General features: G+C 46.5%; 1 protein-coding gene across 1 annotated transcript in view; it reads left to right on the top strand.

Annotated features, from left to right (window-relative positions):
* Positions 1–22161, top strand: part of gli1 (GLI family zinc finger 1) — a 38136-nt gene extending 15975 nt beyond the window's left edge. The window contains exons 2-13 of the mRNA XM_076141217.1: positions 13961–14071; positions 15218–15450; positions 15733–15819; positions 15916–16114; positions 16255–16423; positions 16621–16728; positions 16974–17114; positions 17223–17372; positions 17448–17612; positions 18010–18252; positions 18560–18884; positions 19123–22161. Coding sequence (XP_075997332.1) covers positions 14001–14071; positions 15218–15450; positions 15733–15819; positions 15916–16114; positions 16255–16423; positions 16621–16728; positions 16974–17114; positions 17223–17372; positions 17448–17612; positions 18010–18252; positions 18560–18884; positions 19123–21677 — 4446 coding nt within the window. The 5' untranslated portion in view covers positions 13961–14000 and the 3' untranslated portion in view covers positions 21678–22161. The remainder of the gene's footprint in view (positions 1–13960; positions 14072–15217; positions 15451–15732; positions 15820–15915; positions 16115–16254; positions 16424–16620; positions 16729–16973; positions 17115–17222; positions 17373–17447; positions 17613–18009; positions 18253–18559; positions 18885–19122) is intronic.
* Positions 22162–22509: the final 348 nt, after the last annotated feature.

Genomic DNA, 22509 nt, shown 5'->3' with positions numbered 1-22509 from the left:
GGTTGAGACAAGCTGAACAGGGGGTCAACAATTGACTCAATTACAAGACAAACTCTCCAAGGGCCCTACACCAGCACTCACCGTGGACCCTGAACCTCTCGGGCAGGCTGCTGATTTTCCCTCTCTCTCTCCCTCTCTCGCTTTCTCCCCTTTCTTTTCTTTGCCGGTAAATGTTTGCCCCTCTTCAGGTGCCCCCTGGCAGACGCGGCATCTCCGGCCCTAGGCGAGACTTTAACCTTTTCAGCCGCTGAATGATTCTCCCCTCTGTTCCTCGCCGAGAGCCAGAAGGAGAGAGCGAGAGAGAGAGAGAGAGAGAGAGAGAGAGAGCTAGAGAGCGAGAGAGGGGGAATGAAGAGGCAGATGAAGGGCTAGAAAGCTTCTCTTTGTCAGCCTTTATAGCTGGTAATGAATAAGAAACTGCTGACCCAAAAGTACTTTTTTTTGCACTGCACAGGTGGAATTTTCCTTTTCATTCTGTTTGTTTCAGATTGAATCAAATTAAACACGGGCTGAAATTTGGACTTTTTCCGTTGCTCATCAGTTCTATTGGTTTTTGGTTTTGGCCCATCCACTGTCACAGGGTCTGAAAACCAGAACAATTAAACTGAATGATCAACTGCCACAGTTAAGGCTGTTTTTATTGTTTAGTGTAGCGCGTCAAATTGCAAATAAGCGTTGTTTAATCTGTATTTTAAAAGAATCAATTAAGCAATTAACCGTTCAAAGAGGCTTCAATTATTCCAGCGATACACTCCCAGCTCCATTATAAAAGAGGTATTGTAATCGCACAATAACTCAGTATGTGTCTTCTGCTTGTTTAATGCTTTAACATCAAATTAAGAAAATGTGATATTAAATGAAAGGAACAAGCTCAATCTATCAGTGGTAGAATGATCATTGAGAGTGCAAAACAACGGCAGTTCCGTAATCATTTCTGCAAGGTTTCACCAATGCGCCGCCGTTGAACACCTGTGTTTTCTGTTTGTTAGGGAATGAGAAGTTATGGGAGCGACTGCCATTGTTCCCACTGACCCTGCATTGATAAGGTCAGACAATACAGTGAGGAATGGGATTTCAACAATAGGTCTCCAGTCCTTCTCTTGTCCGTCAAAGGGATTGCTCAAGCATAGTGCCCCTCTCTCTCTCTCTCTCACGTTCTCTCTCTCCCTCTCTCTCTCTCTCTCTCTCTCTCTCCCTTCTGATTCCCCTCATTCCCCCTTTGTAAGACAGAAAGGAGGGCATGAATACCACACACAGACTTTGAGTCACCCGCTGCACAGCACAGCAACATTGCTGCTGCCAGATTCTTTTTTTTCCATCTCATGTGAATCACTCAGGAAGGGAGCTGGTTAAAGTGTGATGTGTTTCTTCCTTTAATTTCCCTGATACTTAACGGCCTAAAACCTGATTTTTCATTGATTTGAAGCAGTGATTTAACATTTGATAGAAATCATGTTTTCAGAACACAACAGCAGATATTTAGGAGGACTTGAAGAGTGAATGAGTCAAACTTTATACCCTGGGGTTTGTTGTATTGCTTGTGTTCTTGGCACCGGTCAGTCAGTTCATTCACGTCATGAAGTGGCTATTCTCTGTATTGTTTGATATTATATCCGGAGCTTTACAAATAGAAGTTAAAGTTCCACTGTTGCTTTAGTTTTCCCAGAATTCTGCTAATGAACTTCATTACTTGCTTCTTAGCTGGACCACCATTTTGCCCGTTTTCTCAAATGTGAGAGAATATGAGAGTCCATGTCATTTGTTTTATAGACTGTTGGTTGATTTGAGTTGTACTGGTCAGGTTGACATCTCAAAGGGGCTCTTCTTCCCTCAGCTGCCGTCTCTGTTCATGTTTAGTAACCCATTCACTAACTGCTGACGTCAACTGTGCCCTTCTTATTGTGTTTACCTCATCAGTTCCCTGGGTCATCCGGCCGTCAGCCACACACTGCGTGTATACGTGTGTGTGTGTGTGTCTGTGTGTCTGATTGTCTTTATATTTGTATATTTGTACATCTGTGTCTGTGTGTATATATTAAGCGTGAGTGTATGCCTGATTGTGTACATGTGCAAATGAGTGTGCTTTGTGAGTGTGTGTGTATATCATGATGACAAATGTCTGAGTGCGTACGTATTGGTGTATGTGTGTATGTGTCCCTTCTGCGGGTCACTGAGCACTGCGCGGAGATACCAACTGGAATCCGGGAGCTGGGATGCAGTGAAGAGGAGGCCCTTCCTCATGCACGAGATAGCATCAGTGTTTACATGCACAAATAACTGCAAGCCCCAGTTGCTGCTAAACAACTCCTGAATTTTTTTAGTTGGAATCTACAGAATTTGACAGCTTGAGACAGTCAAACGTGTTCATCTGAGCAGAGCAACACTGATGGAGTTCAACCTGATATGTCAACACTGTGTAAAGCCACATTGCTAAGTTAAGATCCTCTGAAGAATCCAAGTAAGAAATCACTCCATTCTCTGTGTTTAACACCGTTCTTGATCATCGACTTTGTTCTTCAGCATCGGCTTTGTCTTATCTCTTCCATACTTCCATCCCCTGGAGTCACTGGGTGGATGACCAGGACTGTTGGGTTTACATAGCCTGACACGTGCTCACAATTTTATTCAAGCCTCCAGTCGGCGCTTCTCAAGAGGCCCAACGATCTGACTCAGCTTGTTTGACATGATCAGTGTGTGGAGTGTGTGGAGTGTGTGGAGTGTGTGGAGGCGACTGAATGAATCAATGAATCAATGAATCATCCGCTACAGCCAAACCGACGTTCCAGTCCTGCTCCAATATAAGAAGTGTTCCCAATTGATTCATGTCTGAGCTCACACACAGCTCTAATCAAACTTAATAATAATCACACACAGGAACGAGTCCTGCAAAAACAAGCCTGTGATGTCATTTCAACTTTTTTTCCTTCATTTATTATTCATTCTTTTGCTTTGGTGCACAGAGCGAGCAGCTGGTCAGGCTCAGGCAGGACAGCGGGTTGAAGTGACGGCTTTGAGGACAGAATGACGTTGTGTAATGTGTAGCAGTTACACTTTATCAAAACAATTGTGGGCCGGAGCGATTGAACGAGAAGAGATCAATGAAAACACCAAACTCGTCTTGTGTGGCCTTTGGAATTGGAAAAAAAAGTTCTCATCGTGCGTTCGGAGAGATTTCACAATGAATTTAAATTATTTGCAGTCCCACTGGATTTAACTCCACATGTGCTTTTGTTAAGCTCTCACATGTTAGTGTGTGTATGCGTGTGTGTGTCAGGAAGATTGAGAGAGTGGCCACACTACCTGTATTGCTCTCTCTCTCTATCTCTCTGTCTCTCTCTCTCTCTGTCTCTCTCTCTCTCTCTCTCTCTCTCTCTCTCTCTCTCTCTCTCTCTCTCTCTCTCACTTCCCACTCTCACAACCAGCTGATTAGCTGATTTGTTGCTTTTTAGTTATGTTAATGCCACTTAATTACAGGCTTGGTGGGAACTCAACACACACTCTCACACACACTGCACTCACCCCCTCCTAAACACACACACACACACACACACACACACACAGACACACACACACACATACACAGTCACCAGTTATGTAAAATTTCTGAACAGGAAACATCATGTAGTTATGTGGCTCAATCGTACATGCATGTTTGCTCTCTCTCTCTCTCTCTCTCTCTCTCTCTCTCTCTCTCTCTCTCTAGTATATATCTTCCTTTTCCTGTGATCTCCAAGCAATAATAACTCTCTCGGCAGATGCTGCAGGCCGTCAGCACGGTGGCGTCAGTTGGTCCTGGGATCTCTGCGATGTAACTCTGCGTTGTCTGCGTTTGTTTAGTTTGCAGACTCCTCAGGACAGCCATGACTCGTCTCTCACTGACAGCGCATGAGACTGCCGCCCTATCACGACTCAACCAAGTCTTTAATTCGCTCAGTAGAATGTGTGTGTGTGGGTGCTTGCCTGTGTGTGTGTGTGTGTGTCTCTGAGTCACATGCTAAGCTCCAAAAATCAGCTCAGGGATCCCAGCCAATTAAAAGCTAATGCAGGCCCGGATGCCTTGCCCTTACCAACATCTGGGTATTAAACTAAACGCCTGCACTATATTAGATATGAAGTCAGCTCCAAGCAGGACCACACATGAGACGTGCACATGTGTGTGTGTGTGTGTATGTGACTGTATTGGCTCAAATAGTCGCTCTGTAATTTGTCGACAAAGATTGCTTCAGTAAATTGCGAGTGGAATAGAAAAAACATTTAAAAAAAACTGAGAACATCTTTTGTTTTCAACTGGGCTAGGTTGTGTGAAGAGATCTGTTATCAGATTGCAGCAGTCATCACTTCTCATTTGATTTATGGTTTTGCTGCAGAAGACGCGCAAATCCCACTGGCACGCAAAGAGAACGAGCCGCTGTTCTTGGACAGGCGGAGTCAAATTTGAGGGTCATTCTCCAAGGAGCAGAGCTGGAATTTTCTATTTCACTACATTTATTTGATGCATTAGGGAAGAGAGAGAGGGAGAGGGGGAGAGAGAGAGAGAGAGAGAGAGAGAGAGAGAGAGAGAGAGAGAGAGAGGGAGGGAGGGAGATAGGAGTCAGTTTGGGAAAGCACAGCCATGAAAGCGATATCACACCATATAGTACAATGACCTCTTTCAAGCATATCAAACACTGTCTCTCTCTCTCTCTCTCTCTCTCTCTCTCTCTCTCTCTCTCTCTCTCTCTCTCTCTCTCTCTCTCTCCCTCTCTCTCTCCCTCTCCCTCTCCCTCTCCCTCCCTCCCTCCCTCCCTCTCTTTCTCTCGCTATCTCTGACACACACAGACAAGACACACACACACTTGCACGCTTCTTCGTGTAACTGCGACACGTGTAGACAAGTCTTCACGTGTGTCTGTGTTTTGCTTTTGCAGCTAATTTAAGAGCACAATTTACATGCAAAGTGAAAGTGAGTCAGCCTGAGACTCTCACTCCAGTTATACTGTAATGTTTACAAGCCAGGGTAAATGGATTTACAATCCAATATTCTATACTTGTCGTTGGGAATAAGCATATGCAGATTGAATGATTTGCTCTGCTTGTTTAGTTTTACGGTCGGTTTCTTGACAAACTTACGTCACAGTCAGCTCTTTGGCTTTGTGCCTGGAAGGTCAGCGGTGGTCATTCCTGTTAGACTTGCACTCTTGCCATTATTAAAAACCTAGCTGATGATAAATGAAACGAAATAAGCTGATTGATTGATATCAATACAGCCTGTCCACTTTGTGTCTTGTTTCCCGTCTGTGAGAGGCGCTGAGAGCTGCCGTGGCCGGGTGTGTCTGTCTGTTCCGAGGGTCTGCATCGCGGTTTTCTCCCACTCGCCGAACACAAACACACAGATGCTGTATATACACACACACGCGTGCACACTGACTGTCTTTACATCTATTTCTGCCTTTGTGTGTGTGTCTCTCTCTCTCTCTCTCTCTCTCTCTCTCTCTCTCTCTCTCTCTCTCTCTCCTTCACACACACACATACACATGCGTTCGGTTTCCGCCCACACACACGTCCCCCTGGAGCCCCTCTGTCTCTCTTCCTTGTCTCTCTTCCCTCATGAGTTTTCCACCTCCTCTCTCCTCCCTCACTTCCAGCTGTGTTATACTGCTATGGAATATAAGTAGCGGCAGGCCGGCTATAAATATCTCCTGCCCACCCAAGACTGTTAGGATTATTATTTTTCTTATAATCACTGTGGTTTTTCTATAAACCGAACAGATTATTATCTGGTTTTTGTTGCCCGGTGCGGGTGCCTGTTTCAGCCGTGTAGCAGCTTCTACACAAGGCCCTTTTTTCCTTCTGCCGCTACGTTTATGTCAAGTGGGACCCGAGACAGGATTGCATGTGTGGGTTGAACATATACAAGTTTTTGAGAGGAGGGACGAGCGAGAGACGTGACCAGAAGCCGCGAGGGGAATCGACCGAACCAGGAGAAGGAAGGAAGGAAGGAAGGAAAGTAGGGAGGAAGAGGAGGACAAGCAGCTGGGTGAAGCTCAGGAGTGCTGGTGGAGCTGAGGAGGAGTCGCCTTGTTGGATTTACTATGACAAAGCTCTTGTTTTTTCTTGAAAGATGGGGGTTGGGCTCCCAGTTGTTTATAGTTGGCGCACTCGCTCGCTGCAGTCTACAGCTGGGAGCCAGCTGTGTGAATCAGCCTCTCCTCATCTGCTTTATCCATCCATCCCTCTCTCCGTCTTTCCTCCCTCCCCCTGTTTCCTCCTTGCTCCGCTCCTTAAAAGGAGTTCAAAGGGATGTTTGCGGTGAGCGCGCGGCCTACCTGACGCACGGCGCCGCCAATACACAGACACAGGCGCTGAAATAAGAAGGAGGGGAGAGGCGAGGCGAGAGTTTGATGTTGCACGTTTTTTGAGGAGAGGGAAGGTGTGTGAGTGGGAGTTGCAGAGAGGAAATGGGTGGAATGGAAGGCTGGAGGTAAAAGGGGGGAGGGAGGAGAGAGTAGAGGAGAGGAGAGGAGAGGAGAGGGGGCTCAGGAAACCACAGGTATGCGTAGGATGGCGGGTGGGTGGCCCGGGGTGGAGAGGACTGAGAAAGAAATGCCAGTAGAGAAAGCTGGAGGAGGGAAGGGAAAGCAAATGCTGGCGAGGTGTGGTGAAGGAAACAATCGTCTCGCCTCTTAGCAGACCTGAGAGTTGTCGGTTAGGTTCCCTGTATTGGCAGATGACTTGAAGCAATCCAACAGAAATGGTGGTAAAAGAGTCACCTTGGCATTTTATAGGTTTTATGTGATTGTTTTGTTAAGTAATTTTTTGCTGTTTTTCACCAATGCGAGCTTCATTGTAGTCAATTAAATGAACAGGATTGCCAACTTCTAAACCTTTAACAAAGCAAAGCACAGACCTTCTCTGGTCATCTGATCGTCACAGAGCTTCTTTTCCTGCGATGCTCTGGTACTCCTGCGTCCTCACGTCTGTCATCAGTCACTAGGCCTGTGTAGCAACAAGGGATCAACGTCTGCCATTTTTGGACAAAGTGAGATCCCCGGTAGCGAGAGAGAGCGAGCAGCAGCAGCACCGTCGCCGCCTCCTCCGCCCGCAGCTTGCAACACACACACACACAGACATGCGAGGTGTGAATCAGTGGGGTTGAAACATGGGTTATGGTGTTGACTGTGTTAAACCACGGAGTTAGTGTGGTAAACATTAGTTTAGTGCTGCAGGGATTCTTCATCTCGCTCAGCTCGGCTGCCAAATCACAAGCTTGGCATCTCACACCTCTGGCACAAGCTTATCGGTGGTATTTTTGCTTGGTGAAGCCGGCCATTTTGGTTGAAATCTTGATTCATGAATCAGAATTTTGGAGTTCTATTCTATTCTAGTTTCCATAACATAGCACCTTATAACATACCTTCAGCAGATGTACTTAATTACCATATTGGTCTGAATACACAGTAGGAGGAGCTGATTATAAGAAGACCTCACAATTTGCAATATCAGTGGGGAGAAAAATACAATATAGACAATTAAATAACCATCAGGACCGAGTTCATGAAACCTCTGTGCAACAAAACATGTCAAATGAGTCTGTATCTCCCCTGCACCACACACTAATGGGCTTTACTGAGGCTGATGCATTCACTGAGACATGACAGGTGGACAGGAAACCCGCTTGCAAACTCACAAATAATTCATGATACACACTCTACAAGAGGACTTGTGATTTTTGTTGTTTGCCCTCATTTTGATAGGATAGTGAAGTAGGATGCGCTGCATATGTTCAACATGTGTCAACGCTGTAAAACTTGAGGAGGCCTACAGAGACTAAAATCCTAAAAGCTTCGTTTGAGCTTCAGCTTCTTCTTCACATTGACAAATTTAAATGTACCTGCCTGGCGAGTATCAGGTGTTGACAAAGCTGGCCAATCAGAAAAGCCTTTTTTTCATTCAGTGTGCACAGCGGTGGTGCGGTGGGGGGAGAGTAAGAGTGGATCAATGTCTCTTTTACACATCAGCAGTTTTCAAAGAGAATCTAAATGAAATTAAGAAAATGTAAATCAGCGGTTAGTATTAGGCTGATTGAATAAATTATTTTTAGATTCATTGCATAATTTCCGTTTTTGGAGCTTAACATGCAATACACCTTAACACTGTGAAGTAGCTTCCTACTCTTTTTTACACTCTTTAAAATTAGACTTCATAGACATAATACAAATGTCTATGGAGACAAATACAAAATACACAAAATGCCAGTGGCTTCTAAATCAAAATGGCTATTTCATAATGAGATGTGACGTTAATCTTCCCAGCAGCAGGCAAGCAAGGCTGGCTTACTGTACGTTACAGTGATGTCGCCATGATGTGGCCTCTCAGTGGTCACACCAGTGGCCCCCATCACATTACAGCAGCTGTGAGGAATTCACAGAGTCTGGGTAAAGGGGTAAAAAACACAGGGGAGGTGGGGGAGTAGAGGAGGGGCGTCTGTGTCGGGTGTGTGTGTGTGTGAGATGGGGGGTTGGGGGTGCAAAAACAAAGACAGAATCTAAAAACAAAGTTTACCACTGAAGGAAAACAACGGGGCTCCAAAGAGTCAGTGGGTGAGGATAGAGAAAGAAAAAAAAAGCACAAATGCAGGAGAAAATGAGGTAGGATCCGGCCTGCGGTTGGTTTAGAGTCCGAGCCCCGCCCTCTTTCTCCCTCCCTCACTCGCTCTGTCTCCGGCCCTAACACAACAGAATCCCCCACAAGCCCAGCCACATCAGGAACGGCTGGCTACATTATAGCTGCCATTATCGTCTCTCAAGTCATAACAGCCAGAGAACACCCACCTCGACTGCAGCCTCGCCAGGAGGGGGAGGGGCGAGCGAGAGGTCGCAAGAGCAGGGAGAGCTGAGAGAGAGAGAGAGAGAGAGAGAGAGAGAGAGAGAGAGAGAGGGAATGAGGGAGAGGGTGGAGGCAGCCTGCAGGGAGGAGGGACAGCAACAGATAGTCAGAGATAGAGAGCCGGAGAAATGGAAAAGCAAGAATGAGAGTACATAGGAAGGGAGTGAGGAAGAGGATGAAGAAGAGAAACCGTCAGGGAGAGAGAGGGGACGAGGTAGAGGGTGTGAGAGACGGGGGCAGGACATACTTTCATATGGGTGTTTATGCTGCGCGACATGTTTCAAAGCTGTATCAGAGTTTTATTTAGGATGTGGTGTGGATGTGTGTGTGTGTGTGTGTCTGTGTGTGTGTGTGTGTGTGTGTGTGTGTGTGTGTCCCAAAGGTCTAAGGATTAAATTTAGCCAGCGCACACATTATCGCTCATGTATTCACATTCAGATGTCAGAATGGCAGAGAAATAAGGTAAAGAGGAAAGAAGCTGTCATGAAATGCCTTTTATACATTGACTGTGTGTGTGTGTGTGTGTGTGTGTGTGTGTGTGTGTGTGTGTGTGTGTGTGTGTGTGTGTGTGGAGGGGGGGATTGAGCCCCAGTTTAGTGTTACACCCCTGAAGAGAACAGAGCAGAGTGTATCGGGGCCTTTGTCTGAGGGCACCAGTGACCTGTGGAGATGTGTGTCCTCTCTGGAGGTTTCCTCAAACGGGGCCAAACCACCAAATCTTCACAAACTGCAAACAAATGACAACTCACTTTATTAATCGACTGATTTGTTTATTTTACCTCAAAATACCACCTAAAATAATGTGTTTTAGATATACATCATTTAATAAGTTAAGTCCTACTTTTATTATGATATTTGATCCCTCGGTTGCTGCTCAATCGAGTTATGAAGGCGTTTTGTTTTCAATGCCGTCGGATTCGTAAAGGTTACTTTTGTTATTACACTTTGAAAAAGTCATGCTTTAAAATGTAAAGTTGTGTTAGCTGCCACACATAGACTGACAACAGAGTCCATATCATAGAATCACAGATACAAAATTGTATATATGCACAGCTACAGTACATGGAAGAGAAGTACTGCTTATTTTGAATATAAATGAAAGAATTAATGCATTAATCGCTATACTCTCTATGCAGAATGGGGTGAAAAGTGAGGAGCCCAGCATCACTGACGGCAGCTTTTGAAATTGAAAGGCGCTGAGGGCTCCTGCATGCTGCTTATAGCCGTCTGGTACTTTTAGATGTGTGAGCTCCACACAGGACCCGGGGTCACACCTGCTGGAGCGGGTGGCACTTTTTGTTGAGTGCAGGTCTTCACTTTGTGGGTTTCCATGGGTTTTCCTGAGCCTTATTTGGGTCTAAGTTATCTGACTGAATACCTCATCAGTTGGAGCCATCAGCATTACCACATTTGTGAATCTTCCAGCCACTTTAGTAAAACCAGGCTTACAGTGAATCCAGGAATGTTGCGCATACAGTAAAGTAGAAAACTCGGGGTTTCAAACGAGAGCCAACACGGGACAAACAGTGCAGATCCAAACAAAGAGCATATTTCATTATGCACACATGGAATACAAGCTTTCATCACAACCTTGGCTTCTTCAGAAACCACCACTGTACTCAAATAAAAGAAGAATGATTCCCTTGATTTTTGCTTTGTTATGCTAAGATCTGCATTATTTACTGTGGATCTTTCATTGATCTCTTTCATACCAATGTAAGCTCATTACCCTTTTTAAATCTGGGACATTCTCAGTATTTTATTGAACTTGTCGCTGCTTGTTTTCCTCTATTCCTCACATAATTTCCTTCTAATCAATCTGAGGAGCTGATGATGTCATTGTGAGACATTTCTGGCAGGTGTGTCTTAGTTGTACTGTATGGGTTTGTCGGCGGTGCAGCCATAGTGAAGCGTGTAAGTGTGTAAGTGACGTGTGTTTGAGTGGGCAGACTTTGGGTGTAGGTTGTGGCTGTGGACACGGCGTTCTTCTCCTCAGCTCCTGGGTTTGTGCCGCAGCAGCAGAGCAGATTTGTTTAGTTAGCTGTTTGATTTATGGCTCTGGGGTTTTTAATATGCTGCTGCCCCGTCCTCCCCAATGCCAGCACCACAAAATTACAACTCCTTCAGCATTTCTCACTACGTATTGACCTAAAATAGCACAATAGCCCCAACACCTGTGTCAGCACCTAGCACACATGGACTCTTCCAAACATTCCTCTATACGCACACACATGCACACACACACACACACTTACAGGCAGCACAATGCAATTTCATGGAGTTGAACTAAAATTCATCATTTTTAAATGGAAAATCTGACTTATTCTTTTCTCAAAAATTCCAGTTGTAACCTATAATGTGTATCCATGGCAACATTTAATTGAATATATACGGGCTTAACATTACTGTGACTCATTGCTTAAGAGACTAAACTCTATGCTTGTACACATTAAAAATGGACATATATGTATACAGATACCACAGCTGCATGCACACACGCAAAAACACACACATACACACTCTTCCTACCTGTAGAAACTCAGCAAACCTTTTTTTCAGAGGTGGTGTCAAACATTACTCACTCTTACTCTGAGATCCACCACCATTTATCATGTCAAACGCACACACAGACACACACACACACATGCACCAGTGAAAATACACTTGTCATACACACCTGCCACTAGACAGGACAGACTACTGTTAGATTCACACTCACTCTTACACAAACACACACACACATTCTCTGCAGACTTGGTTGCCACTTGATTCTCATTCTTGCCCCACAGGCGAGACTGACAGGTGTATCAGTGTGTGTGTGTGTGTGTGTGTGTGTGTGTCAGGCTGTCTAGGGACCCCCCCCTCTCCTCGCCTTTGGTATTTATTAGTTCTGGACAGCTGAGGTGCTGGACGAGATCTCTATTTAGCACTTCCGGCTAATTATCATACTCGCGTCTGAACCCGACGCTGAATATGTGCAATTACCCCGGGCCGCCCACGTCATTTTGCCGCCCGCTATCTTTGTGTACCAAATCCCTCTGGTGGCTTGTGGTCTTAAATAGGTCCCCACTGCCCTTTTAACACTTGTGCTACTGCATAACGGGCCTGGCAACCTGTTACACTTAAAGCACGCGGCTTTCATCTGCAGCAGACAGCAGCTTTCCTAGTTTGGATTGAAAACTTTGTCACATGAACTGCAGCAGTGTGGTATTCTGTTACTGACTTCCCAGCAGAGGAGAGATTATAATCCTACATAATATAGTGTCTTTATGTCTGTACGTTTCTGTTTGTGTGAGTGCTTTTATGAATGTTTTGATGTGTTAATCATACTTAAGTTAACATCGGCTCATAACATTGGTGTGTGTGTGGTAATGTGTTTGTCCTAATTACATCTCTAACCCATGTAAGAGCGCACAGGTTCTGAATGTTAGTACCTGCACTGATGTGGTTGGATGTAATGAGCAAGTTTTCCTCTCAGGTAGAATTACCTTTCCGGGTTCAAAGCAAACCCCAGATTTCCTTCTACTTCCATTTTTCTTCGCCCCCTTTGCAGGAAGTGAAGGTGCGGCAGGTTTCCGTTGTCTGTCAGCAGCGTCTGAGATGCGTGATTCTGTTTAGAGAAGAGAGATTATGGCCAAGCTCATTGTTTGTGTCGCACTGATTGTCTGATCTGTAGCGGCATGTCAGGACACATCAGCACCTTCACTTCAGCTGCTTAGAAGAACCCACAAGGCCTTTACAGTCACATCTACCATGTTGGACTTCATTTCATCCATTTAAACAAAAATCTAAAGACATATCTCTGCTCTAATGCCTCCGAGAAACAGAAATATAGTTGCAGTCCCAGTTGCATCATATGTGAAATATCTCAGAATGGAAGTTGAATGGAAATGGAAAGTGAGAGAAATAGAAGAGACTTTTGAAAGCTGTATATCTCTGTGATCTCCTTGTTGTCCCATCGATCCACCACAGTTACGTCACAGTCATTTGTGTCACTGGACAATGAGAAAGCTTCAACCAAAGGCTGCATTTGTGTTCCCAAGAGTCAATTTTATTTCTCATTGTGGCCAAAGAAAGGATGTCTGTGTTTTGACCAAATATGGTTGAAACGCTGTGCTCACATTATGAAATGACAGATAAACTGGGTAGGGACGTGTGTGTGTGGATGCATTACTCCCCCTCTCTATCTCTCTCTCTCGTTCTCTCTCTCTCTCTCTCTCTCTCTCTCTCTCTCTCTCTCTCTCTCTTTCTCGCTCTCTCTCTCTTCCCGTGTGAATATTTGTTACCTGCATTTAGACTATGGTGCATATCTTAGTTATATGTACTTAACTATGCGCTATCTCAGTGTTATTAAACTAAATATTAATGTTATTATTTACTTAATATTGATTTATGTGACAACAGCTGAAAGATATTATATTCCTACAACATACACCAATCATTAGGAGGAAATTGTGTTATAACTTAATGTAATCATATTCAGGATTCTATTAGATTTCATGTCATATTTGTCCAAATAAGTAGAGGCAAGCATGCTGACATTTGTTTGTTTTCTGCTTGTATCTCTGTGTTTTCCGAGGATTTTTAAAGGTTCTAAGAGTTGGAAAACAGCCGCTCACTTCTTAGTCTCAAGTTAACACCTTAACCTCAGCGTGACTGAGCCTTAAATCACACTCAGTGTCAACATACCTGTAATGAGGTTTGTCCCCAGTTCACCAGCTCCTACTGTACTGTTTGTGTGTGTGGTTTTAGCAAAGCTCTTTAAAGCAGGGGTGCTAACACAGTACATTTACTTAAGTACTACACTTTTACTTCACTAACCTTCGACTTTGACTGCTAATATAAGTAACTTTACACTGTGGTGATACTATTTCTTTGTCCGGCGCTGTTTAAAATACACAAGTCCAGCTGTTTTCCTTCATTTGCTTCACTCTGTTATTAACATCCTACCCCTTCTTTTTCTCAAACCACAATTGATTTTGTGTATTTAGCTTTTTTTTTCATGTGTGTACTTTGGTTTGGTTTGCTTGTGGATTGTGTTTATTTGGTTTTCCTCTCCTGTGCCTCACTTGTGTTCTGGCCTCTTGTGCTGCAGGTCCAGGGTGTAAAGGGGAGCAGCAGGTCTGGGAGCTCCAATGCCAGTGGACATGCAGCCACACCAGGGGCTGTATCACTACGAGACCTCACCCAGCCAGCCCTCCAGAGCGTAAGACAACACCTCCATTTGCTCCGCACTCACTCATTATCCTGTGGCCACACTTAAACTCTTTTCATCTGAATTGCACACATACATCACGGAGGATAAACTTCAAATCACGGCTGCTCGTCTCTCTGATCCAACGCTGCAACCTCAACGTCCTCCTAAGTCCCGGCCGTTCAGATATTACACAAATTCCAAGGGTGCAAAATCTCAGGTTGTGCTGCAATTGTTGTGGACACCGTGCTCGCTCGGCCCCTCACTCCTCCCCCTCTCCTCTCCTCTCCTCCTCCTCCTCCCTTCCTAATGCCACCCAGGTTGCGGGTGGACTCGGCCTCTCTCTCTCACTGACAGCTGCTAATTACAGGCTGACCAGGCCCTGCTGCGCTCTGCATGACTGCCTCGCGCCCCGCTCAGGTTACCTAGAGAGAGAGAGAAAGAGAGAGGGAGAGAGAGAGAGAGATAGAGAGAGAGAGAGTCTGAGAGAAAGGTAGGTGGGCAGGCGAGTCGGGAGAAAAGAAGAGATAGTAAGAGACAGAAAGCACGGAGGGGGTAGAGAGGGAGAAACGGAGAAGTAGAACAGAAGGGATGAATGGGAGACAAGAAAAAGAGGGAGAAAAAAGAGAATGGCAGGGGGGAAACCGGCACAGTGGATTAGAGCGGACAGATTAAGCTCCTGTGTGGAATACACGTCGTGGTGAAAGAATTAGAGAGCTGAAAGGAAGATTTAGAAGGTGGATAGATGAAGTTTGTCCCAGTAGAATGCAGAGAGAGAGAGAGAGAGAGAGGGAGAGAGAGAGAAAGACAGATAACAGGAGAGGGAGAGGTTTGAGCTTGTCAGTGAGACAGGCAAAGGTCAGAGAATGAACTGAAAATCATGAGAAAAATGGAAAGTTCCAATGAGGCCCCCCCCTCCTCCAGATCAGTGGGGGAAAACCCAGAGGAGAACAGATCCAGTGCATCCAGAATGAGGGCTATGTGCCATCTAGTGGTGATTAGAAGACATCACAGCAGACAGCGCACAGATTTTGACCCCTCAGTTTGGACTCACATGCGTCTCTATAGAAACATAACAAACACCTATTAAAATCTTTCTTTTTTCCACAATTATCACACCAATTAAAGGTTATTCCCTGTGTCCTTTGTCATGTCCAGCCTAGTCCCGTCAGGACAGTCTCACTACAGCGATGTGTCCTCGCTGCGTGCTCCACTCCTCAGCGGCCCCCCACAGGACTGCAGAGCTATGTATAATCAAATGACCTCCAATATGACTCATGGCTCGGGTGCGGGACAGGGCATCGGCCACTGCTTGGATCAATACATGAGGCCCCCACAGGCCCCGCCGCCGCTCAGCATGATGGGCCACAGGGGCATGGCGCACACAGAAGGTGAGTCAGAGGATCACATTACATTACCTCTCCCTAATCTTACATCTGCTACTGATGACTCCAAAGATAAAATGAGACAGAAACTCCCGTGTTCATGAAATCAAACACAGATGTGCTTTTAAAACCAGAGGAAATAAAATAAATTGGAAAACTGAACAAAATGATGTTTGTTCATGCTACAGGGTTGATAAATGTGAGTCTTTGCTCTCTGTTGAGCATCTCAAAAGTTTATTTTTGCTGAGGAATGTTTCAGCCTTTCTGTCTGTCCTTTGTCTCTGACAGGTGGCAATGGCGCCCCCTATTGTAACCAGAACAACATGATGTCCTCGCATCACAACTTCTGCCAGGGCCAGCCGATGGAGGGAGACGGTAAGAAATCAAATGGCCTCTAGTGAAAGTGTTTCCTTTAAATATAAATATAAAAGGTTTTTGTGGGATTAAAATTAACCCTGCTGTTCCCTTTAGGCTCCAGATTCTCTACGCCTCGTTCCATGCTGAAGCTGAGTAAAAAGAGAGCCCTGTCCATCTCCCCTCTGTCTGACGCCAGCGTAGACCTGCAGACCGTCATCCGAACATCACCCAACTCCCTGGTGGCCTTTGTCAACTCTCGCTGCAACCCTAACGCGGCCAGTTCATATGGTCACCTCTCTGTGGGCGCCATGAGGTCAGACATACAGGAACTCCTCCTCTAAACAAATGCATTTAGCAGTGTCCACCTGATTCAAAGTAATTCACAAATGCGCCAAATTTCCCTGACAAACTGCTTATAATTAACCTGTTGTTGTCTCTTCTTTTGTGCCACAGTCCAGCTATGGGCTACTCCAGCTCTATGAACTGTCAGTCCAGGTCACAGGGGTCCATGTATGGAGGAGGCGGAGGAACGCCTTTGGGTGGACACACTCCCGGCCCCTGCCAAACTCCCCGCTTGCCTCCCCACAATCCTCGCCTCCACGCTGCGCCCAAACACGGACACGTAAGGCCGCTTCCTCACCCACGCTACCCAACAGAACAATGGAGCTGTCAGCGCTCCTTCTGCTATTGACATCCGGCAGCGGATGCATGAGACGAATACAAAGACAGATAAATATAGACAGCAACTAAGGCAGTGCATCAGTAGCCGTGTTGTTGTGAGTGTGAGACTTATGAATGGTTGTTGTTGGTATTTTTTAGCTGAAGACTGAGCCGGGGCTTGGTGGGATGATGGATGGAATCAATGTGAAGAGCCTGGAGGAGAGGTCAGAGGGCGACGTGGCCAGTCCTTCTTCCACTGGTACTCAGGTACAGTAACTGTCTCATTCAGGCTAATTCAACATATTTTAACATTCGTTTCATTAAAAATTTAGGTGGAAATAAAAAGCGTAGATACACACTATTGACAGTCCAGGGGCCATTAAACAGTATAGGGGAGGTTTGTCATTAAATGTGTACATTGCAACAGTCATCAGGAACATTTCACATTCATTTGGTGCACTACTCCATCTCTCAAATTCAATCTAAATCATCTTCACTTTGTGTCCCACCAGGATCCTCTCATGGGTCTTTTGGATGGCAGAGATGACTTGGACAAGGAAGACGGGAAGCCTGAGCTGGAGCTCGTCTATGAAACCAACTGCCACTGGGAGAGCTGCGACAAGGAGTTCGACACACAAGACCAGCTGGTTCACGTAAGAGATACAGTAGAGCTGGAAAAATAGAGTGAGAGTGAAAAAGAGTTTGGGAGTTAACGCCATTGATTATCAACGGATCTCTGTCTCTGTTCATTTGACCCGCAGCACATTAACAACGAGCACATCCACGGGGAGAAGAAGGAGTTTGTGTGTCACTGGCAGGAGTGTTCGCGAGAGCAGAGGCCCTTTAAAGCCCAGTACATGCTGGTGGTCCACATGCGCAGGCACACGGGGGAGAAGCCACACAAGTGCACTGTGAGTGTGTTTAGATCTGTGCATCTCAGCTGTCTCATATATCTGGATGGGTCCTTATGTGTCTTCCTGTTTCAGTTTGAGGGCTGCAATAAGGCCTACTCACGCCTGGAGAATCTAAAGACCCACCTGCGCTCCCACACCGGAGAGAAACCGTACGTGTGTGAACACGAAGGCTGCAACAAGGCTTTTTCCAACGCCTCCGATCGGGCCAAACACCAGAACCGCACTCACTCTAATGAGGTACTGCACAACCATGACAGCCGCACAGTTCATTAGTCTCTGCACAGTAGTGTGACAACTAGATCAAGATGTCTTTCGATGTCTTTTGTCTTGGTTTTATGGATTAGTAAACAAACAGTATTCATTGTTCCGTAGACAGTCCACTTATTAATTCAGTGTTCCTCAGTCTTGGCCCTTGAGTACTTTAGCATTGCATAAAATAATCTCTTCCTGCTCTACCCACACCCGATTTGATTGGATTAATGATTACGAGCTCTGCAGTGTCTTTGAAGGAATGTATTTCTGTAAGATGTCCATAATGTTTCAGGCCAAGACTTGAGTAACTTGTCAATTGCACTAAAATACATTTTGAAATGTGGACATGTCATTAAGATTCAGGCACTTTGCCCTTCCACAGAAACCTTACGTATGTAAGATCCCCGGCTGCACAAAGAGGTACACAGATCCCAGCTCTCTGCGTAAACACGTCAAGACAGTGCATGGCCCGGAAGCCCACATCACCAAGAAGCACCGCGGAGACACTGGGCCTCGACCCCCTGGCTCAGCTATGACCCCTGGAGGCCAAAACTCTGAACTACTATTGGAAAAAGAGGAGATGCGCCGGGAGGACTGCAAATTGTTGGCTCCCGATGCCGCTCTGGTGCGTGATACACTTCATGAAAAGTGTTCAAATTTCCCAAACTGTGTTTAATTATGGTTATTTTTCTATGTCTTGGCTTATTTGCTCAAAATCAAATCCTATTTCAAATGACTGCTGAACTTTTTAAGCATCCCTAATGTTTTTCCACATTGTATTGTATTAATGAAAACCAGAGGCTATCTGGAAGGCACAAAAACACATTCAGAACTCCTAAATGCTTTTATATGTGTTGGAAAATGGAGCAATAATAAATTAAGTTTAACTTTTAGCACATGGACCATAAATGTCACTCTGATCTTCCTCTCAGAAACCCCAGCCAAGCCCCGGTGGTCAGTCATCTTGCAGTAGTGAACGTTCTCCACTGGGGAGCGCCAACAACAATGACAGTGGGGTGGAGATGAACCTGAACGCAGCAGGCAGCCTGGAGGATCTCACAGCGCTGGAGGATGGTGTAGCAGGAGGGGGAGGAGGAGGTGGAGGTGGAGGGGAGGCAGGAGGTGCAGGAGGAACAATGGCCATGTCAGCTCAGGCTCTGAAGAGGCTGGAGAACCTGAAGATTGATAAACTGAAGCAAATCCGCAGGCCCACGCCTCCTGGCCGCTCTGCCGGTAACAAACTTCCTGCACTACCCGGTATGTTGTGATGAGTAAACATCTTGATGGTGACAGCTGGGATGATATTATGAGTTTATACTATTCTATACTGATTGATGTAAAGGTCGTATTCGTTGTTCAAAATACATATTTAAAATGTAGGAGAAGATATTACAAGCCCTTTAGACTAATTAGAAAGTGTTAACATCAAAATAGACATTGTTGTTTTGTGAATATAAACTATTACTAAGTAAATGCTCATCTTATCTCTCCTCAGGTTCGGGGGAGACTATAGGAATGTGTGCGCCTTCTCCACTCCTCTCTAATCGGCGCGTTATGGAGCTGTCCAATCACGAGACATCTATGGGCTGCTCCACCAATGACAGGAGAGGAAGCGGCACCAGCAGCCTAAGCTCCGCCTACACAGTGAGCCGCCGCTCCTCCATGGTGTCTCCTTACCTTTCCAGCCGGCGCTCCAGCGAAGTCTCACAAATGGGAGGTCCAGGTGTAGGAGGATGTCAGCAGGGTGGAGGAGACCCCCTCTCTCCTGAGATGAACCGCAGAGGCGCTCCATGTCCTGGTGGAGGGTTGCCAGGTCTTCCTAGTTTAACCCCAGCCCAGCAATACAGCCTCAAGGCAAAATATGCTGCAGCCACTGGAGGCCCACCACCTACTCCCTTACCCAATATGGAGCAACCAGGTACTCCAGGCAGAAGAGGAGGTTGTTTGAGTGAATACCAGGGGCAGCCTCTGCCCCCTTTCCTTCAGCAAGGTGGCCCGCGGAGGCACAGCACTAACACCGAGTATGGGACAGGAATTATCTACCCTCACCAGGCTCCGGGTATCAACAGCAGGAGGGCCAGTGACCCGGTTCGATCATCGGGAGATATGCAAGCTCTCCCTAAGGTCCAGCGCTTCAATAGCCTTACTAACGTAGCCATGATGAGCAGAAGGAACGCGCTGCAGCACTGTGGCTCTGACGCCAACATAGCCCGGCACATGTACTCCCCTCGGCCACCTAGCATCACTGAGAATGTAATGATGGAGGCAATGGCAATGGAGCCACACCAAGCCTCTCTGGATGCCAGGGACCATTCCATGATGATGTCCCCTGGGGAGAGAGGCTTCATGGGATACCAGCAACAGCATCACAACCTAGGAGTTGGGGGAGGTGGAGGACCTCTGACAAACCAGCTGTCCCCTCGCCATGATCCTCTGGGCTGCCCAGACCAAGGATACATGCAGGGCCGCTACCAAAATACGGGAGGGGAAGTTAGTTTGAGAGGTGGTGGAAGTCAGATGGGGCAGACAAGACCTCTATGCCCAGAGGGGGTGTCTAATACACTTCTCCAACAGGCCGAGTACAGCATGAGCACCTGTCAGCTGAGTCCATCGGGTCCCCATTACCCCAGCATCGGGCAAGGTGCTGAGCCTGGACCGGGGACAGGCCCGTGGAGTGAGAGCCACAGTCAGGTTCAAACTCCTAGTCATGGTCTCCAAAACCAGAGAGGCATGCAGTATTCAGACCCAAGCATACAGTCTCAGCAGACACAGACCCACTACAACAATCAGTCTGTTTACAACAGTCCAGAGGGAACCCACAAACTCACCATCAAGCCTGAGCAACAGTTCCATCCTGGTATGGGAGCTGGAGATGCTTGTCAAAGTGCCAAGCTTCAACAGCAGCGGCTGCTCCATCAGCAGACTCAGGGTTGCCCACAGCAAACCGGCCAGGTTATGATCAGGAACTCTAACAACCCCAGCTGTGGCTTTCAAGGGCAGAACCAGAACACATTCGCCAGTGGAGGGGCGGGCTTGAGCCTGGGCTGCGCTGGCTCTGCACTATCTGAGGGACAGAGATCTGAGACACCCATGATGCAAGTGAAGGAGATGATGGTGAGGAACTACGTGCAGTCCCAACAAGCCCTGATGTGGGAGCAGCAGCAAGAACAGCAGCAGCAGAGTGCGATCAAACCTCCTCCTCTCTCTGATAACATGGATATGAGCGGCCAGGCGGTAATGATCCAACACAGTCCACAACATCAGAACCAGAACCTTTACTCAAACCAGCCATATCCCTCCTACCCCAATCAAAACCTGGTCATGAGCCCTCCGGCCCACAGCCGGGGGCCCAGCTCCATACCGCCCAAAGACCAACAGCTGGCAGGTCTCCAAGCCCCCTGCTACAGCCAGGAGATGGTGGTGCCAAGACCCCCTCAGGGACGGAAACCTCTCAGCCGTCAGAATAGCCTGTCCCAGCAGGCAGGAGGGGCCTACCTAGGCAGCCCGCCCCACCTCAGCCCCGTACACTCCACTGTCAGCCCAAGACGAGGAGTCCGGCTGCCTCCCGTCCAGCATACACAGAACCCACAAAACGAAATGTTCTCTCCTTCTAATAACAACAACATGTACTACACGGGTCAGATCAACATGAATGTTGAGAAACACGTGGACCCTCAGAGTGGACCTTGTCTTAATCAGCAGCACAGTATGGGGTCTAACCTGGACCCGAGCGGTAATAAGACTGCCCCCTTGGCTCCCTACGCTGAGTCTGGCCCCGTCTCCAACACCCTGGAAAACCTGGACCTGGACAATGCTCGCATAGACTTCACCTCCATCATCGATGATGAGTCTTCCTCTTTCAGCCCAGTCAACAATCCCCTCCAGGGACAGCCAGGCTCTTCCTCACAGACCTCCTCTCGTCTCACCACCCCTCAGACTTCTGTCAGCCTGGCTGCAGGCACTGGCCTGTCCAACATGGCTGTGGGTGACATGACATCCATACTTACCTCACTGGCTGGGGAGAATAAATACCTAAACACTCTTTCTTAAACGAACAATCACACAGCGGCATTGGCCAGTCCTTAATGTTTTAATCAGAGAAATATAATCAGTAGCCAGGGGCAACCAGCCTGGGTTTAAAATCCTTTAGTACTGTTGCTTCCTGTGATTGTCCCTTGTACTTTATAAACAAGTTCAGGTTACAGTAGTAAGCAGTTTGGTGGACAAACATTTGCACGCAAGTGTAAAAGCATCGTTGCTCTGGGCTGTGTTATGCACCTCCATACGCCTTAAGTCTTGTGTCTCAAAGTGTGAACCAGGGGCAAAACTGGTGATGTCTCTTTTAGTACAGGACCCCTACATGACAGAACAGTCTGTAATTATGGGTTGCCGCTTGAGACCAAGTTACTTGTGATGCTGGGTTCAAAAAGAATCTCTGTCCCAAACCATAAAGCCAAAGGTGCCTGATCAGCCTCCCTCACTGTGCCGTCTCCTCGCTGCCTCGGTACTTCCTGTGCCTCACACAAACCTCTATGCCTGACTTCAAAAACACATTCTGAACTATTTTTACAAACAGGCATTCCAGTCACATGGGTCTGTGGCAACAGTGGAGCACAGAAGGATGCGTGTAAATAAAATGATATACATTTATATATGCTGTGTACAGTATATGACAACGGGACAGTATTCCCACTGTCCCGTGATAGACTGCTTGGATTCTGAAGGCCAACTTTCACATGTGAGTTTGAAGAGCTGATTGCAGACTAAAGAGTTCTTTTAGTGTTTGACAGTTTTTTTTTTTCTCAGTGCTTCTTCATATTAACCTTGCTAGGGTTCTTTTTCTTCTTCGTCTTCTTTGTCAATGAACAACACATTCTGTATT

Source organism: Genypterus blacodes, unplaced genomic scaffold (genome assembly GCF_046128005.1).
Source record: "Genypterus blacodes isolate CSIRO-AG114 ecotype Tasmania unplaced genomic scaffold, CSIRO-AGI_Gbla_v1 ptg000017l_1, whole genome shotgun sequence".
Taxonomy (NCBI): domain Eukaryota; kingdom Metazoa; phylum Chordata; class Actinopteri; order Ophidiiformes; family Ophidiidae; genus Genypterus; species Genypterus blacodes.
Note: the sequence above shows the minus strand (reverse complement) of the source record. Positions and strands in the feature narration are given on the sequence as shown.